Source organism: Ursus arctos, unplaced genomic scaffold (genome assembly GCF_023065955.2).
Source record: "Ursus arctos isolate Adak ecotype North America unplaced genomic scaffold, UrsArc2.0 scaffold_24, whole genome shotgun sequence".
Lineage (NCBI taxonomy): Eukaryota > Metazoa > Chordata > Mammalia > Carnivora > Ursidae > Ursus > Ursus arctos.
Genome location: NW_026622919.1, coordinates 38,067,397 through 38,083,337, shown reverse-complemented (window position 1 = coordinate 38,083,337; position 15,941 = coordinate 38,067,397). Strand labels below are relative to the sequence as shown.

General features: G+C 55.8%; 1 protein-coding gene across 2 annotated transcripts in view; it reads right to left on the bottom strand.

The window, feature by feature from the left end:
- Window positions 1-1,466: 1,466 nt before the first annotated feature.
- The window catches only part of ASIC2 (acid sensing ion channel subunit 2), a 987,213-nt gene continuing 972,738 nt past the window's right edge, over window positions 1,467-15,941 (bottom strand). For both annotated transcript variants that reach the window (XM_026517621.4, XM_044390817.3), the window contains exons 4-10: window positions 14,971-15,121; window positions 12,814-12,870; window positions 11,273-11,426; window positions 8,836-8,927; window positions 5,378-5,457; window positions 3,941-4,009; window positions 1,467-2,053 (exon numbers count right to left, since the gene is read on the bottom strand). In XM_026517621.4, coding sequence (XP_026373406.1) covers window positions 1,952-2,053; window positions 3,941-4,009; window positions 5,378-5,457; window positions 8,836-8,927; window positions 11,273-11,426; window positions 12,814-12,870; window positions 14,971-15,121 — 705 coding nt within the window. In that variant the 3' untranslated portion in view covers window positions 1,467-1,951. The remainder of the gene's footprint in view (window positions 2,054-3,940; window positions 4,010-5,377; window positions 5,458-8,835; window positions 8,928-11,272; window positions 11,427-12,813; window positions 12,871-14,970; window positions 15,122-15,941) is intronic.

The window sequence follows — 15,941 nt, the reverse complement described above, 5'->3', positions numbered from 1 at the left end:
AGTCCTTGTCAGGTGCCTCAAGTCTGAAGGGGCCTCCGGAGCTCATGTGTGAAGACACAGGTACGGTATTAATTTCATCCTCAAATTGAGGGAACTGAGTCCAGGGAGGAGCAGATGGCCATTGTCACACAGCCATGCGGGAAGGCACTGGGGACAGCATTCCTGGCGCCAGGCTCTTTTCAGCTGGTCGCTGGGGAAATACCGTCTCCTTGTGTGAGTGAGCAGATCAGGCAGGAGGGAGAGGGGAGGAGGGACAGAGAGGGACTGAGATCAGGAGAGAGATGGAAGGCAGTGCCGGGGTCAGAGCCCTGAACTCCCGGTCCAGCAGGGCTTTCTATGCACCTGTGGACAAAGAGGAAGGCACACGTCACTCGAGGCTTTTCTTCACAGCTTTGGGGGAGACCCTGAGTGGGGGAAGCGGCGAAAGTAAAGGTTAGGCTACAGGAACGGTTGGCCTGGAATCAGCACGATGCCATGAGGACAAGGATTCTGCCCAGACAGGAAGCTCCCTTTTGCCAGTGGGGCTTGAAAGGGCACGCTGTCTCCCCACGATGCACCTCTACCCTCCTTTCCCACGTGGCCATCCTCCCAGCAGTCGTGGCAGCAAGGCAGAAAGCCAGTGTGACCTCTGCAGGGACAAGGTCTGCTTGATGGGGGGATGAGGAGGTGGGGTGCAGAGAGAGGGTCGGGAAAGGCTGCCGTGTGGGAGGGAGGCCAGCCTGGTTTCACCGAGGATCCAAGGAGTTTGGACCGAAGGGACAGGAAGGCTTCCTTCGTGGTTTCTAGGTGTGGGCGGCATTCTCTGCCTCCCCCTCTTCAAGCCACACGCCTATGGTCAGCGACAGTGTCATTCAGACCACGCGCTGTGACCCGTCAGTGGTCACGAAATCATTCACAAAGTTGCAATCAATAGTTTTTAGAGATATAGAATAGACTAGAAGTGCGTACCCTCTATCCACTGTGTACCGGTAAGCGCGGGTGTAGGAAACCTGACATGGATATCGTCTACGGGTTCCGACCTGGCCGGCCCGGCCCTTTCGAAAGGCTTCGGGGAGAGAGACCTGAGTACGGGGGAGAAGGCAGCACCGACTCAGCCGTTTTCCACAAGACCAGCTTTTAATATGACCGTGACTGGAAGCACGAATAAATAAACGCCAGAGGAAATGGAAAAACCAAATCAAACCAAACCTCAGAACATCAAACCCAAATTCGAAAAACAAAACCAAACGAAACATCTCCGACAGACAAACAAAACAAGCCCCCCAAAGAAGAAACAGAATCGGACTGTACAAGCTGGGTCACGGGGACAGCAGAATGACGTGGGTCCCACGGATGAGTGCCGGAGTCGCCCAGGCCACCCTGCCTCCACCGGGCGCCGGGACGGGGGCGGGGTGGGGGGCCCTGGTCGGCCCCAGCTCGGGGAGGGGGAGGGGGGGTTTGTGGGCAGGTTCAGAGCCTTCACAAAGTACACAAGGACCGGACGCGGTGGAGAGTTCTGCGCTTTCCCTCTCGACCGTGCAGCTGAGATCCCAGAGCGACCACGGGGTGGTGACCTCGGGGCTGGAACCCGGTCCCGCTGCGCGACCGCAGACTGGCCGCTGGGAAGCGCGCGGAGGAGAGTCATGTACAGAGACGGACGTGGAGGTGGCGCCGTGAGCGGTCTGAGCATGCAGGTGCTTTATACATCTGGCAGTGAGATGTGATGGCAGGTTGGTTCTCGGACAGTTCCAGAGTGTGACTCATTTCTCCTAAGAGGGACGCACGGCGGGGCCCGAGGACGCATCATGTCAGACGTGGCCGCAGCGAGGTTTTGGCAGAGTTTGCTATGTGTGCATAGGGGGCTCTTGCTTCTTTCTGTCATCAGGGGCCATCCCACCTGCGCCTGCTGTCCCCTGGCCTGGGTCTGGGGCCTCCAGGTCTGTTTGGGGGATGCCGGGTGGTCCAAGGGCTGTCAGCAGGCAATCTCCTCCAAGGTCCCCAGGGCCGTCTGCAGGGGCACATTCACAGTGTGGCTGATGGTTTCAGAGTGGTTTGGCATCGTGTCACAAGTGCTCTGGAGGGAAGGGGACAGCGGATGTTGATACTCATTCTGCAAAATGGCATCACGATGCCGCTGGCAGCCCGGCCGAGGCCCTGGGAGCCGTGCCCCCCCACCCCGGGCTTGTGGGCTCTCCTGGGGCACTGCTGCTCCTGCCCCAGACATCTCATGGGCTGGTGTGCTGTTGTGGGGTGCAAGAATGGGGGGGCCTTGCCCCCTTCAGAGTCCTCACCATCACCCACCTAGGGTGGGGAAAGAGCTCCCTGGTGATGGGGCTCAGCAGCCGGTTTGAACTTCTCTTCTAGACGTGCCCTTAATACAGCGCCCGAAGCTACATCTGAGTGCTTCTAGCTTTGAGGCAGGAGGATATCCCCTCCTGCCCTCATCCTGGGGGTCCCCCTTGAGGCCTTCCTGCGGGGGAGGAGGGTAGAGCCTGTGGCTAGGCTTGGGGCAGGGGGTGCCAATGGCTGAGGCCAAGTCGGAAGAGGGGAGGCCCCCAAAAGCCAGAACTGGAATAGTCACGGCTCCCCAGTGGACCTTCAGGGTCGGCTGGCCCCAGAGGAAAGCAGTCTCAGGTTCCTGAGCAGGGCGGGGCTGGGAGGGCCTTGAGTCTTCCCAGTGACTCCCAGGCTGCACAGGGCTGGAGGCTGGGAGGGATGGGAGCAGATACTGCCCAGGAGGCTGTGCTGAGAGAACGAGAGAACGTGGGGGAGATTTGATGGGGCTGGGCTGTCGAAGGGGGGTGGTGGACGGGGGCCTGGGGGAGGGGGAGGCGGCAGAGGGGAGGTGGTGACTCTGAGACAGTCTGAGGGCAGAGGAAAGGTGGAGTGGGGAGGGAACCTCCACTTGCCGAGCACTTACTATAAACTAGGCGCTGCTGCTGGCCCGAGAGGCAAGGTCCACTTAATCCAAACGACAGCTCCCTGAGGTCCCTGTAAGTCTGCAGATGCTCGGGCCCACAGCTAGGAACAGGGACCCCAGAGCCTGGGCCCCTTCCACCTGCCCTCCCCTCAACAGACGCTGTCTTCCGTTCAACAGAGCTGCAGGGGCCGGAGGGAACCAAAGCCGAGATTTCCAGCCTGGGAGGTGGGGAGAGAACTAGGGTCTGGAGCAGAAATGGGGGCCTGTCGGGGGAAGGGGCTGTCCTCGGTTTGGATTTGCTGACATCGGGCTGGGGGGGACAGGGAGGGTGGCCGCCTAGTGGGTGGAGTGCTGTCAGGGCAGAAGTCTCCCCTGGGGAAAGCCGGAGCTACCAGGCAGCCGAGGGACAAGCCTGGAGCAGACTGAGTTTGGGAAGGATAGGGGACAGCCGGCTTTAAGAGGGACCTCCCTCTGCTGCCTGTCTGGCAGCTCGAGGGAAGACAGGTGGAGTGGGAGGGTGGTCAGGGGAGCCCGAGTCCAGCTCTGCCACTCACCAGCAGGGAGACCTGGGGCTTCTGGGCCTCCAGTGCCTCAAATACACAGCCCAGACGCGTCCCTGGCACACAGTAGCTGGCAGTTATGATGGGGAACACGGCCGCTACCAGCCTCGCAGGGCCCCCGAGCTCCCTGTCCCCTTCAAATGGAAAGGAGAACCAGTGACGCCCTTACTTGTGTTTTGCTACCCTGAGGAATAAGGGCGCAGAACCTCCCTGCTTCTCCCAAGGCATGAGATGAGAGCAGTAGCCCTCCGGCTGGGACAAGCTCGACTGGGCCAGGCCGGACCTCGCCTTGTGAGCATCGCCTGGGATTGCTGAACCCAGCGCTTGCACTGGGCCCCGGGGCTGAGCGGGGGCGTCCTCCGACGGGCCAAGTTAAGGTCTGCGGTGAGGTGCGTCCCTGGGCTCTGGCCCTGACCTCTGGTCTCCTAAGGCCCGCAGAAGCAGGGGACAAAGCAACCCACGGCACAAGCGCTGCTCTTACCACGTTCTCATCGTGGCTCCCTTCGTCCTCTTCTTTGCCAAGCAAGTCTAAGAGCTTCTCTTTGATCAGCTGCAAGAGAATCGGGACAGGGTTGGTGGGGCTGGGGGAGCTGGGGGACCAATGCGAGGGCAGAGGGACCTCCCTCCGATAGGCTCAGCCCCGCCCCCAGCTCTGGGAGCCCCTCCCCCGGCTTTTGGCTGATGTGAGGTTTTGGTGTCGGAGCCTGAGGCTCACGGAGGCCCCAGGAGGGCCCCATCTGGCAGGGGGACTGTCTTCTCTTGGGGACGGAGGGTGCATGAGCAGCCCGGGACCCCGTTCCCGAGGCCGGGCCTGGGGGCCGAGGCCTGACAGCCCCACTTGTTTGTAAGACCAGGGCACCCCTGAGTCCATAACATTTGATTCTGAGCAATAAAGGGAAGGCGTTCAACGTGTTCCCTGGTATGATGGAATTTCCATAACTTTATACAGCAAAAACGTTTATTTCACAAAAATTAATAAACAAAGCAGAATAACATCCGCTTTGGGGCCTGATTTGGTTTGGGGAACAAGGTCACTATGCTGGGAGGCAGAGTGTGGCACGGCCGAGGGCCCTGGTCTCAGGGGTCCTCCACTTCCCTGCAAAGGTTCCCACTGGGCTTCGGCCAAGGACAGCCTCCTCTGGGAGTCAGAACACTGATCTGCAGGCTCCTCTTGCTGGACCCAAACTTAGGAGGTCCTGGGGATGCTGAGGAATCCCCTTAGGAATTCTGGGGCCCCTGGAGCCCGCCTGACTCTGGGAGAGGGCAGGGGCGGGGCGGAGAGGAGGGTAAGGCTGAGGAGCACCGTGACGCTCAGAGCCAGGAGCCACGGTCAGCCGGCCGTCGTTGGAGAAGCTTCCAGAGGCCCTGCTCCAGCTGCTGGTTGAGGGAGCCCTCTCGGGCTGTGCACGGCTGGAAGCCCGTGTGCCCTTGCTCTCCTGGCTCAGGCTTGATGGAGACCGCCAGGAAACGCCCCTTCCCTAAGCCTGCCTGCACCAGGACAGGCACTACTCAGGTGACGGGCCACCCGGAGTGCAGTGTGAGTGTGTGTGCGTGTGCTGTGTGTGGGTGCACACACACATGTATGAAGCCGCCACAGCACTCTTGTGTGGGAGGGGCTCAGAGCTGGCCTCAGGTTTGGCTCTTCTCCTCCTCAACCCTTCCTCTCCCTTACTTTGAGTGTGGACAGCCCACAGCTCTTCCAGCTCCCCGAGAATAGGAGCCGGCTTCGGTCTCTCTCGGACCCACCCCCTTCTCCCTGCCTAGGATGTGGTGATAGACAGTCTCCATGGACAGGGAGGAGAAAGCAGGCTCTGGGTGGAAAGAGGCCCTACTCTCCCGCATGCTTTGGTTCTGAACATCGGGGCAGGACGAGAGCCCCAGCATATGGTCATATCCCCATAAGCAACCCCAAGCTTACCTCATAAATATAATCAAAGAGCTCTAGTATTGTAAGGATACTAGCACCAATAAACAATCCCATCTGACCACCAATATCACCTGGAGAGAGAGAAAAGATCAAAGGTTTGGCTTTAGTCACAGCGCTTCTAGGAAGGGGTGAACAGACGAACTCAGAAGCCAGACCTTTGGAACGGTTTCCCTTCCATGGGGAGCTGTGCCTGGTACAGGTCGGGCCTTGGACAACTCCCTCTCTCACGGCACAGCGCCCAGTGGCGATGGGAACGAACCCGAAGGCTCTTGGAGGGCCTAGAGTAGACCTCACAGCTAACAGGCTGATTCAGTTACCTTCAGGACCACAGGGAGTGGGCCCTTCTTTGGCTCTGGGCTGGGAGGAGAGACAAGAAGTGTGTGGTCTTTGCTTGGGGCGAGGGCAGTCTAGCCCAAGACTCATAGGTTGGGTGCTCTGAGTGGGGGTCTTGGGAACAATGGCCCAAGAGACCCCCCCCCCCCCCAAATCATGACAAGGCCTACAGGGCCAACTTAGGGCACCTCTCACCCTTGGGATAAGGTCATAGGAAGCAACCCTTCCCTCCCCCACCTGAAGGTAAATGTTCAATTCAGTCTTTTTCTAGAATAGGGGCTCTTGCTGTGGGGTGCACAGGCCCCACTGACCAAAGTCTTTCTTGACTGGTCTTCAGGTCTTCTCACTCCGGAGACCTGTACCCAGTGTAGATGTCTGGACCTACCCCGGGTCCATAAAACCAGAATCTCTGAGGCTGGGTCTGGAAGTCAGGATTTTTAAGTTCCCACATGTCTCTCATGCAGCAGGGCTTGAGAACAACTCTCCTGTGGGAGTGGCAGGTGGTTGGAGACCCTTCGAAACCGAATGCAAAATGTTACATGTCTGTACCCGGGTATTTGTAGAGGGAGAGTCCCTATCTGAGAAGCTATTATTTGCCAAGGGGTTCTGGTCCCCCCAAAGCCCAAATGCTTTGCTCCGGAGGCAGGGTGGTAGAGCAGAGGGCTCAGAGGCCCTTAGTTTGGAGAGTGGCCACCGGCTTGCTGCGTGGCTTTGCTAAACCCTGACCTTCTCAGTCGCTTTGCCTTCAGAGGGCATTTGGTGGGGAAGGGAGGGGAGACCACTGTGAGGTCCTTGCCAGCTGGAGCCTCTATGACTCTCAGCTACTGAGCTGAGCAGGGAGAGTGCTGGGAAAGGGGGTGCTCCCAGGGTGGGTACCCAGTCTTACTGGAAACCCCAGGCTGACCTCTTGGTCTGAGAACTTTCTGTTGGCTCCGTCTGCCCTCTCCATCCCTAAGGGGAGCCCGACCACCACAGTCCCAGGTGAGCAGGCAGAGAAGGAGGGGAGGGGGCTCCTTCTGGTGGGGCTTAGAGCTGGGCTCCAAATGGTTCCCCTCACTCCGCTCCCCCTGCTCTCTCTCTCATGCCCTTGGTGGGGACGTCACTGGGGAGTGTGTACTTACCGAGGTACATGTCAGGTGTGAGGCGCGTGTTTGCTTGTGCACGCAGCGTGACCGAGTGTGGGCTATATGTCAGGGTGCTCTGTGTGAGCACGCCTGGCTGTCGATGGCTTTAGGCAGGTGGCCCTTTATGTCTAGGGTAGGGACACTGAGTATGTCTAAGCTCGTGGGAGTGTGGTGTGGCGGAGGTGGGCCACGCGAGCATGTCTGTGTGCACGGCCAGGTGTATGTCGTGGGTCTGCAGCCACGTAGTGGATACGCACATATGTGGCTCTACTGCGCGTGGCCTGCTGGTGGGTCTGTGCTGCTCGCACTGGCGTGTGTGGCTCATGACAGGGTGTGTGTGTGTACGCTTTGGGGGGGGTGTGCTATGTGTGGCATGAGGGCATGTGCGGTGTGCCCTGGGGGGAGGGCGGGCTGCATGGCGGTGAGGGAAGGGCCTGATGGGCCCAATGGCCGAGTGTGCGAGCGGCACACTCCCATCACGGGAGGGACAGATGGCGGTGCGGTTCTCTCAGCAGGCTTTTCTGGGGGGGAACACGATGCTGGGACATGCCCATCCTCACAGCTGACGTGGAGATAAGCTATCCTTTCTGACAGATTCAGAGCTCAGGTCCTCCTCAGTGTGTGTGCGTCTGTGTGTGTGTGTGTGTGTGGGAGAGAGAGAGAGAGAGAGAGAGAGCGAGCAAGAGAGAGAACGGTGAGCCTATGTCGGGGTAGGGAAGAGCCCTGTCTTGAGTTCTGTTTAGGAAATGAAGGTGACAAGGTGACAGAGGGGTGAGGGGGTCTACATCTCCGGAGCATGACCTCTACCTTGGGCCCAAGGCATTAGTCTCTTGGCTCAGTCCCTTTTGGCCACAACAGTCTCCGAGACCCAAATGACAGCCGCCTTAACCCAGCTGGGTCCCCGCTGTGGCGGAGTCCCCAGTCTCCTGCGAGAGGGGCAGAAATGCTCTGATGGCATCTGGAAGCACCAGCTGGGCCCTGGGTGACTGGCATGGTGACTGTCCAGGTACCAGAAACTCCTCTTCATGGACCTTCTGTGGGCTGGGTCTCTATCCCAGCTAACCATCGTAACAAACTCATCAAGTGCTTTTATTAGACCCATTTTACAGATGAGGGACCGGACGTTCAGTGAGGCGAGGCACGTGCCCTCATTCTCATAGCTGGTATGCAGCCGTCTGCCTCTGTACCTGTCTCCTTCCCTCTGCACCTGCCGCCGCCTCCACCGGGGGTACCACTCTGAGTTGGCCCAGCTCCCAGACACAAGAGCAGCTAATTCTCTTTGTAGGGACAGCACCATGTCCTTTCTGGAGAGTGAGCAGGAGTTGGGAGAAGGGCCCCAGGGGCAGGTCTTTTAACCATCCACCCTCAGGGGTCTTGTGGGCTTTGCACTGGGTGGGGCGGGGTGGAAACGAACTCCCTGCACTCATTACATGCTCAGGCGGCCAGGGTTGTGGGTGTGACCTCGTGTGGGGGTGGCAGTCAGGTTTGTAGACATCTGGGGATGTGTGGCCCTTCTTTTGTGTTTGACAAAGGACTCTCAGTCTACGGGGAACATCTGGCCTCCATGCTGCCATGGTGCTTTCCAGGTTGGGCTCCATCCGGGGCCCTCACTGCCTGGGGACCACCCCCAGCTCGGCCTTCCCTCCATTGGACAGCTCCTTCTCCCCGCTGTGGCCCCGGGGCTCACTCCAACCTGGGGACAGAAGACCACGGAATCCGACAGGGCAGCACTGGAAAGGCCCTGAGAGACCTTTGAGCTCCCTTGCCTCGTGATGTCGATGGGGAAACTGAGGCCTACATTGGGGCATGAACTGGGCCGAACACCTCCACCACATTGGAGCGCTTCTCATTCAGGGATGGGGGAGTAATTAGTCCATGAAAAGGCCAGACTCCTGCGAAGCGTATCTGTGTACCTGCCTGCCCGCCCCGCTGCCCATCCCCCTCGCTCCCCGTCGTGACCGGTGGAAATGAGCGCAGCAGACACTGACTTACCAAGTAAGGCAGCGACTTCATATGCCTTCTTCTGTTCAATTGTCTCATAATTGAGAGCTTCAAAAAATATATCCAGAACAAGGATGTTCTCTCTGCAGAGGGAATATTCAGTACCATATGTGGTGAGAACCCTAGGGGCCACACGGACCATCGGACACAGCTTTGCCCTTGACGGCGGGTGAAGCTAAGCCCACGAACTTGCAACAACTGGCCCAAAGTTAGAGCCGGTTAGTGACAGAGCTGGCCTTGGAACCGAGTCCTGACCCCCAGCCCAGAGCTCTCTACAGACCAGAGGCACCAGAGGCACGTATCAGCTGTGCTCCTCTGCCCCTCAGCTGTTCCCTCTTTGTGTCCTTTCCACAAGTCCTGCCTAGAGTCCAGCCCTCTGGGCCCCCAAAGGGTCTGCCTGGCTCCTCACGTGAGCTCAGTACTTTCCTGACAAGCTCTTCACTCTTTGGCCTTGCTTGCCGCAGCTGACCTCCTGGGCACCCCCTACCCGCTTCTGAGTGCCCCCCACGTTCCTACTTGGATTTTTCTTTCCTTTTTTTTTTTTTTTTTTTAAGATTTATTTATTTATTTTAGAGAGAGAGAGAGAGAGCACGAGGGGGAGGGGCAGAAGGAGAGGGAGAGTGAGAATCGCAAGCAGACTCCCACACTGAGCATGGAGCCTGATGCGGGGCTCGATCTCACGACCCTGAGATCACGACCTGAGCTGAAACCAAGAGTCCAACACGCCCAGGCGCCCCTCCCTCCACTTGGATTTGTAACAAGCTTCTCCTAGTGGGAGGCCCCGACTCTAGCACGGCCAAGTCAGCTGCTGGGGGCAGGGGGAGTTTTTAGGGAGCAAATCTGTATCTGGCTGGGGGCTTCCCTTTTGCTCCTTTAGGCAGGCGTGTTAACAAGACACATCTTGGCAGGAAAAGTCGTCACTGGTGGCAGAAAGTCTGCTCAACAGCGGGGCCTGGCCCCTCCTATTCCCCATCGCCTTCCTCGCTGGTCACAATGGCCTCGGTGCTCCTTGTTCTCAATCCGCTCAGCCAGAGCTGCCCCAGGACGGGCTTTGCTGGCAGTGCTGGCAGGAGGGAGCGCCTGGTGAGAGAGTCGCAAATGCTCCTCCCCCTGCATGGCTCCCTGTAAGGGTCACCATCGCTTGCCTGGGTGATGGCACCTGCCTCCCCCCAGGCTCCCGCCCTTTTTTCTGGCTTCCCTTCCGTCCTCTACACCTGCCGTCTGAGGGATCTTTCTTTTTCTTTTTTTTTTTTTTAGGATTATTTATTTATTTATTCGACAGAGATAGAGACAGCCAGCGAGAGAGGGAACACAAGCAGGGGGAGTGGGAGAGGAAGAAGCAGGCTCCTAGCAGAGGAGCCTGATGTGGGGCTCGATCCCATAACGCTGGGATCACGCCCTGAGCTGAAGGCAGACGCTTAACCGCTGTGCCACCCAGGCGCCCCACTGAGGGATCTTTCTAAACCTGCTAAGTCACATTAAAAAAACATTACAATTCAGTTCCTCAGTCACACGGGCTACAGTTAAAATGCTCACCAACCACATGTGGTTAGTGGCTCCCAGGTTGGACATCACAGACACAGAACATTTCCATCTTTGTAGAATATTCTCTTGCAGGGCAGTGGTTGAAAATACACATTTGAGGCTGTCACCCACCCACACGAAGCTCTTCAGAGCCTCCCTATTCTCTTCGGGGAAAGTCACTCCCTGTCCCCCACCCCACGGCCAGCTCCGCTCTTGCTCTGCCACGTCGCCTGCCTGCCACCCGCCGTGGCTCCCTCTGGCCGGTCTCTTCTCTGCCCTGCGTGGATCCTCTCTGCTCAGCCTCTGCCTGGGACACCCCTTCTCCCAAGACTTTCATTCATTCTGTTAGAAGATATTTTTTGAATGCCAACTATGTGCCAGACGTTCTCCAGCAGAGAACAAAAGGAAAGGCTCTTGCCTTCAGGGAGCTTGCAATCTAGTGGGGAACACACACACACACACACACACACACACACACACGCACGAATATGGAATTATACACTTGGGTGAGTGTTAGAAAGGAAAACACCAGAGCGCTTGGAGAGAACAATAAAGGGAGAGGCACTCATTTAGCTGTTTGAGGGGTGACCTTTAAATGGAGACCTGCACAATGAGGAACCAGTTAGGTAAAGTGTGAGAGGAAAAGCATCCCAGGCAGAGGGAAGGGAATATGCAAGGCCTCCCTGGAAAACTCCTACAAGCTCATTAAAGGCTGGGGGCTGCATCTTAACCATCTTTTTGTCTTTGCTTTCTGAGTCCTAAACACAGAACCTGGCCACAGCCGAGTGCAATGAATGTCTGCCAAAGGGAGCCAACTGCTTCCCTTTGGCCTCTTCCTCAGTGGCCCCCAATTCCTCCTCGATCCATCCCTTCTGCCCCTGCCTACCATGCCCACTTGGCTTACGAGATATATTTTTCTGATTTGTTGAATTTCTTCTCGAGGTACTTGGCTGACGTCTTGCTGGGGATCTTCACCATGGAGAGCTCTTTGTTGTAGCGGGTCAGGTTGCAGGGTGTCCTGCAGAGACAGTAATTACTGTCCTTCTCCGCCAACAGACCTGCAGGGGAGAGCGGGGCGGGGCTTAGTCAGGTGTGGGGGCGGGGCCCCCGGGTTCCCGCGGAGGGACCTGAGCTGGGAGGAGGTGCCTTCCGGGGACCAGCGAGGGGCGCGGCGCTGCGGCGAGAAGGGGAGCTGGGTTTTGGCTCTAAGTTGGTGATGGTATGAGCTTTCATAAAAAAGTGCCCACTCTTTCTAGGTTTCTCTTGGTCCTGTTCTCCTTTAACTTTCTTTATTGTTATGTTGCCCTTTAAAAATTGTCGAAAAGGCACCACTTTTGGAGAATGGGCTCCCAGGGAGTCCTGGCGCCCTCAGCTTCCCAGAGCCGCCTTCTCTGCTCCTAGCCTCGGTGTTCTCATCCACAAAGTGGGCCTCCCGTCAAGGGGCAAGCGTGAGAGACCATTTTATCTGAAACCAGGGCTCCGTGGTATTCCCTCTGCAGCTCCTCCCTAGCCGGTTAGGGCATAAGCAAAGATCCCCAATTCCTGTCCCTAGAAGCAACCTCTCTGCATATGGAACACTTTTTTCCTTCAAGCTCCCCTCTTCCTCTTAGGACGGGGTGGCTAAAGACATCACTTTCCTCCCCCCCATCCTCCGTCTCTCTGATCATCGCAGTTACCCACGGGCTTTGTCGAGTCTGTACTCCAAAGGGAGATGTCTTTGTACACGTCAGAAGTCTCTCACTCTCTTCTAAGCCCTGCCTCCCCCACCAGTCCTTCTGGAAGCATCTGGACGCAGGAGTCCGAGCTGTCCCCCGCTCAGCTCCAGCAAGTGCAGCCGCTGAATGAAATTGAGTCCATATGATTTAAACACCCTCTCTGCTTGTCTTGATTATAAATCACTTCCCAGGTCCGGAGAGAGGCAGGCATGTGGAGTGGGTCTAGCTTTGGGGTTGTAGCTTGTTTGTGGGATCTCCCGCACCCGAAGTTTTCCAGTGGGGGAATGGAGCAGATATTCCAATCTACAAGCACCCAGCAGGAGGAGGACGAGGGGGAAATGCATGCCGGCCACCCCCTCCTCCTCTCCCCCATCTCCTTCGGTGCCCACCGTCCATCCTCTCTCCATCTCTGTCCCTTCCTCTGAGTTCCTCAGTGCTCTCCATTTCCCCTGAGCCCTACCCCATCTCTACCCGCACCTCTCTACTCCGTTTCTCTCCCTCAGTGCCTGGTCAGCCCTCATCCGCCCGCCTGCACCCTTGCATCCATTCCCTCCCCACCCTTCTGTTCTTTGTCCTCTCCACCTTCCTCTGCTGTCCCTGCAGTGCCCTGTCCGGTCAGCCTCTCCTCCTCCTCCATTCTCCCTTCTGCCCCATTTCTCCCATACCCAGAAGGCCTCTGAGGTCTCAATCTCAGCCCCTCCCCCCACTCCATTTGTCCCCCAGTACTGACCTAGGGCAGGCTCGGCGCACTCCTTGTGCTGCTCAGGAGTGCAGAAAGGGGCATCCCCTGCAAAGAAGAGACACAGGGAGAGGTACTCAGGCAGCAACTCCTGGGCTGGGGAAGGGGAGTGCATCCTGCGGGGGTGGGGGAGGGGCAGCATCCCCAGCGGGCATTCAGAAGGGAACCTCCATGGAAGGGAACCGCCCATCAGAGCTGCCTGAGGGTAGCTGGGGCGCAGCGCACCCAGAGCCAGGGGATTGGGTCCGTTCTGCTCTGTGAGCTTGGGCAGGCGATAATAGGGTCCGCCTAGCTAACTTCTCCCAGATTGCTGTTCTGGTCCAACCAGCTCAGGTGGGTGACAGGTGAGAAAGCCTTGGTAGCTGAAAGCAGGGAAGTGGTGGAAAGCACCTGCTAGGTCTGGAGTGCATATTTGCCTGTAACTCACATGAAATAGGAAACACTGTGTCTGTTTTCCCCAGCGAGATTTGAGGCTTAAGTATCCTGCCTTCCCAGGACACCAGAGCTAGCAGTGGAGGAGATGGGCTTTGAACCCAGGTCAGTCTGACCCCCAGGCCAGGGCTCTTTCCGCCACACCCCTCTGCTGTCTGTGAGCAAGGGCTGCTTTGTAAGTCTCCTCTTGCTCTGCCCTTAATTCCACACTAGTAACTGAGAGGCCAGTAACAGTGTCATGAGTGGAATGATTAAAATCTACTGCTTGCTTTTGGCCCAGGTTCCATGGGGGAACCTCACTGGCTGCGACCCGGCCTGAGCATCAGGCAGCTAACATTCATCAGTGCTCTGTTCTCCTCCCTGGTCTCTCTAGAAATCCAGAACCCCCCCGCCCCTGACTTTTTTTTCCTTTTGCCAAATGCTAAAGTTAAACCTACCACAATGTCCTTTCCTTGCTATTTCCCCAAGCACCTTTCTCAAGAGCGGAGAGCTGGTATGCTTCCTCATTTCCAACAGTAACAATGTAACTGGTATGTTTCTCTTTTTGCTCTGTCTTCTGGGAGTCTCAGAGCAATTTCAAAGATCGACAATTATATATTTAGATCACTAGGAAAATTGTTGATGACTGATGGAATAATTCAGAATTTGTCTAGAAGCGTGTTCATCTTAGCACTGGTTATAACAGAAAACAATTTATAATGAACTAAATGTCCGATATAAAGATTTAGTTAAATAAACTTAAATCAAGTATGATACAACTATGAAATAGTGGCCATGAAATATCATAGAGACATTCCCAACACACAGGGGGTCATCAGTCAATAGTACTTTTGGTTTCCTCTCCCCATGTGCTAATACGAGGACCACTGACTTTTGCACTTTCATATTTTAACCTAATTTTTTTATAATGATTTTTTATTATATTATGTTAGTCACCATACAGTACATCCCCGGTTTTCGATGTAAGCATATTTTAGCCTAATTTTATCCTCATAACAACGAATGATTGTGTTTTAAAGATAAATGAAGGTAAGAACAGAGAAGTTTAGTAACTTGTGCTAGGTCACACAGCAGGTGAATGGAGGAATCTGAATTAGAAGCCAACGCCCCTGCCTCCAGCCTGTCATTCTTCCTCCTATGCTGTGATACCAAACTCTTCAGGCTCAAATCAGCCCTCCCAGCCTCCACCCCCTGCACTTCTGCTCCTGATTAGCTGACCATCTCTAATGAGATCATCTAATGAGATGGCTGCATGCCTTGTTAGTCTGACAACAGAAATGTGAGCACATGTACATTTATTTGCTGGCTGATGGACTTTTGCCTCATTCGAAAGAGTACTAGACATTTGGATGCAAGAAGGGAGCCATCTGGAGGAAAGCAATAGACACCTGGATGTTTGAACAGGTACCATAACAGGATTCAAGAATTGTAAGCACTCAGATACCTGGACACCGAACTCTAGGAGGTAAGAGCAGCGAACAATTAGCAAACATATTGAGCGCTGCGAGAAGCATTCTTCAAACATCTGGACACTTCTGGACACCAGGATGCTGCCTTGGTTGCTAGTCTGGATGCTTCTATCTGCCCTCTAAGTGTTTGGGACCAAATACTAGCCTTCCCAGAACAGCGTCCCTGTGGATCCTCGTGGAGTGGGTACAGTGTTTACCACTGGGGTGCGAAGTGCAGAGAAGGTCCCAGGCAGTCCCTGGCACTGACCTGGCATGTGCACCATGCGGCAGTTACAGTTCTCCACGATGTAGCGTGTCTCACAGTCAATCCGACAGGCGGTGATACTGTAAACAGGAAAGAAGTCGAGTCCCATCTCTGAGGATCGGCACTCGCCCCAGGGTGGGGGCAGGTATGTGAGCTGCAAGACAGGAAGGTGGGGGCAGCAGTCAGCCCTGCAGGCTCAGCATCGACAGCCCCAGGATCTCATTCATTCACTTATTCAATCAACAATTATCGAGCATCTCCTACATGCCGATCTAACTCCATTGACCTCATAGGCTTTCAGCGTTGGACTCCAATACTAGTTTTCCTGTCTTGTAACCTTCCCATAAATGCTGATCTCAAAGTCTCTTACACATGCCACGTGTCTTTCTACTTCCATACTTTGTCGTCTTGAGTCCCTTGGAATGACCCAACTAAATTCTTACCCTCTTGGCTGGGAACATTGGGACTCTAGACCTAGGCTTAGGGGCCAAAGCCTGCAGGAGGATCCAGGAAGAAATGGCGTAATCAGGTTTATTTATGATCCGTGGCCCAGACTAGAGCAACTCTCCAGTGTCATGTTGTGGACCAACTCTTATGGGAAAAATGTCATTCTTTTATTTTTTTTTTAAAGATTTTATTTATTTATTTGACAGAGATAGAGACAGCCAGCGAGAGAGGGAACACAAGCAGAGGGAGTGGGAGAGGAAGAAGCAGGCTCTTAGCGGAGGAGCCTGATGTGGGGCTCGATCCCATAACGCCGGGATCACGCCCTGAGCCGAAGGCAGACGCTTAACCGCTGTGCCACCCAGGTGCCCCGAAAAATGTCATTCTTATTTTCAGAGGTCCGATGACCATAGAATGCTGTCATGCCTATGGGACGTGCCTGCTGGATATGGGGAAGGTGAAGGATAAGGGAAATTAATGGCTATGAGCACTTACTATGTGTTAAGCCCCAAGCTAAGTCCTTTATAGCT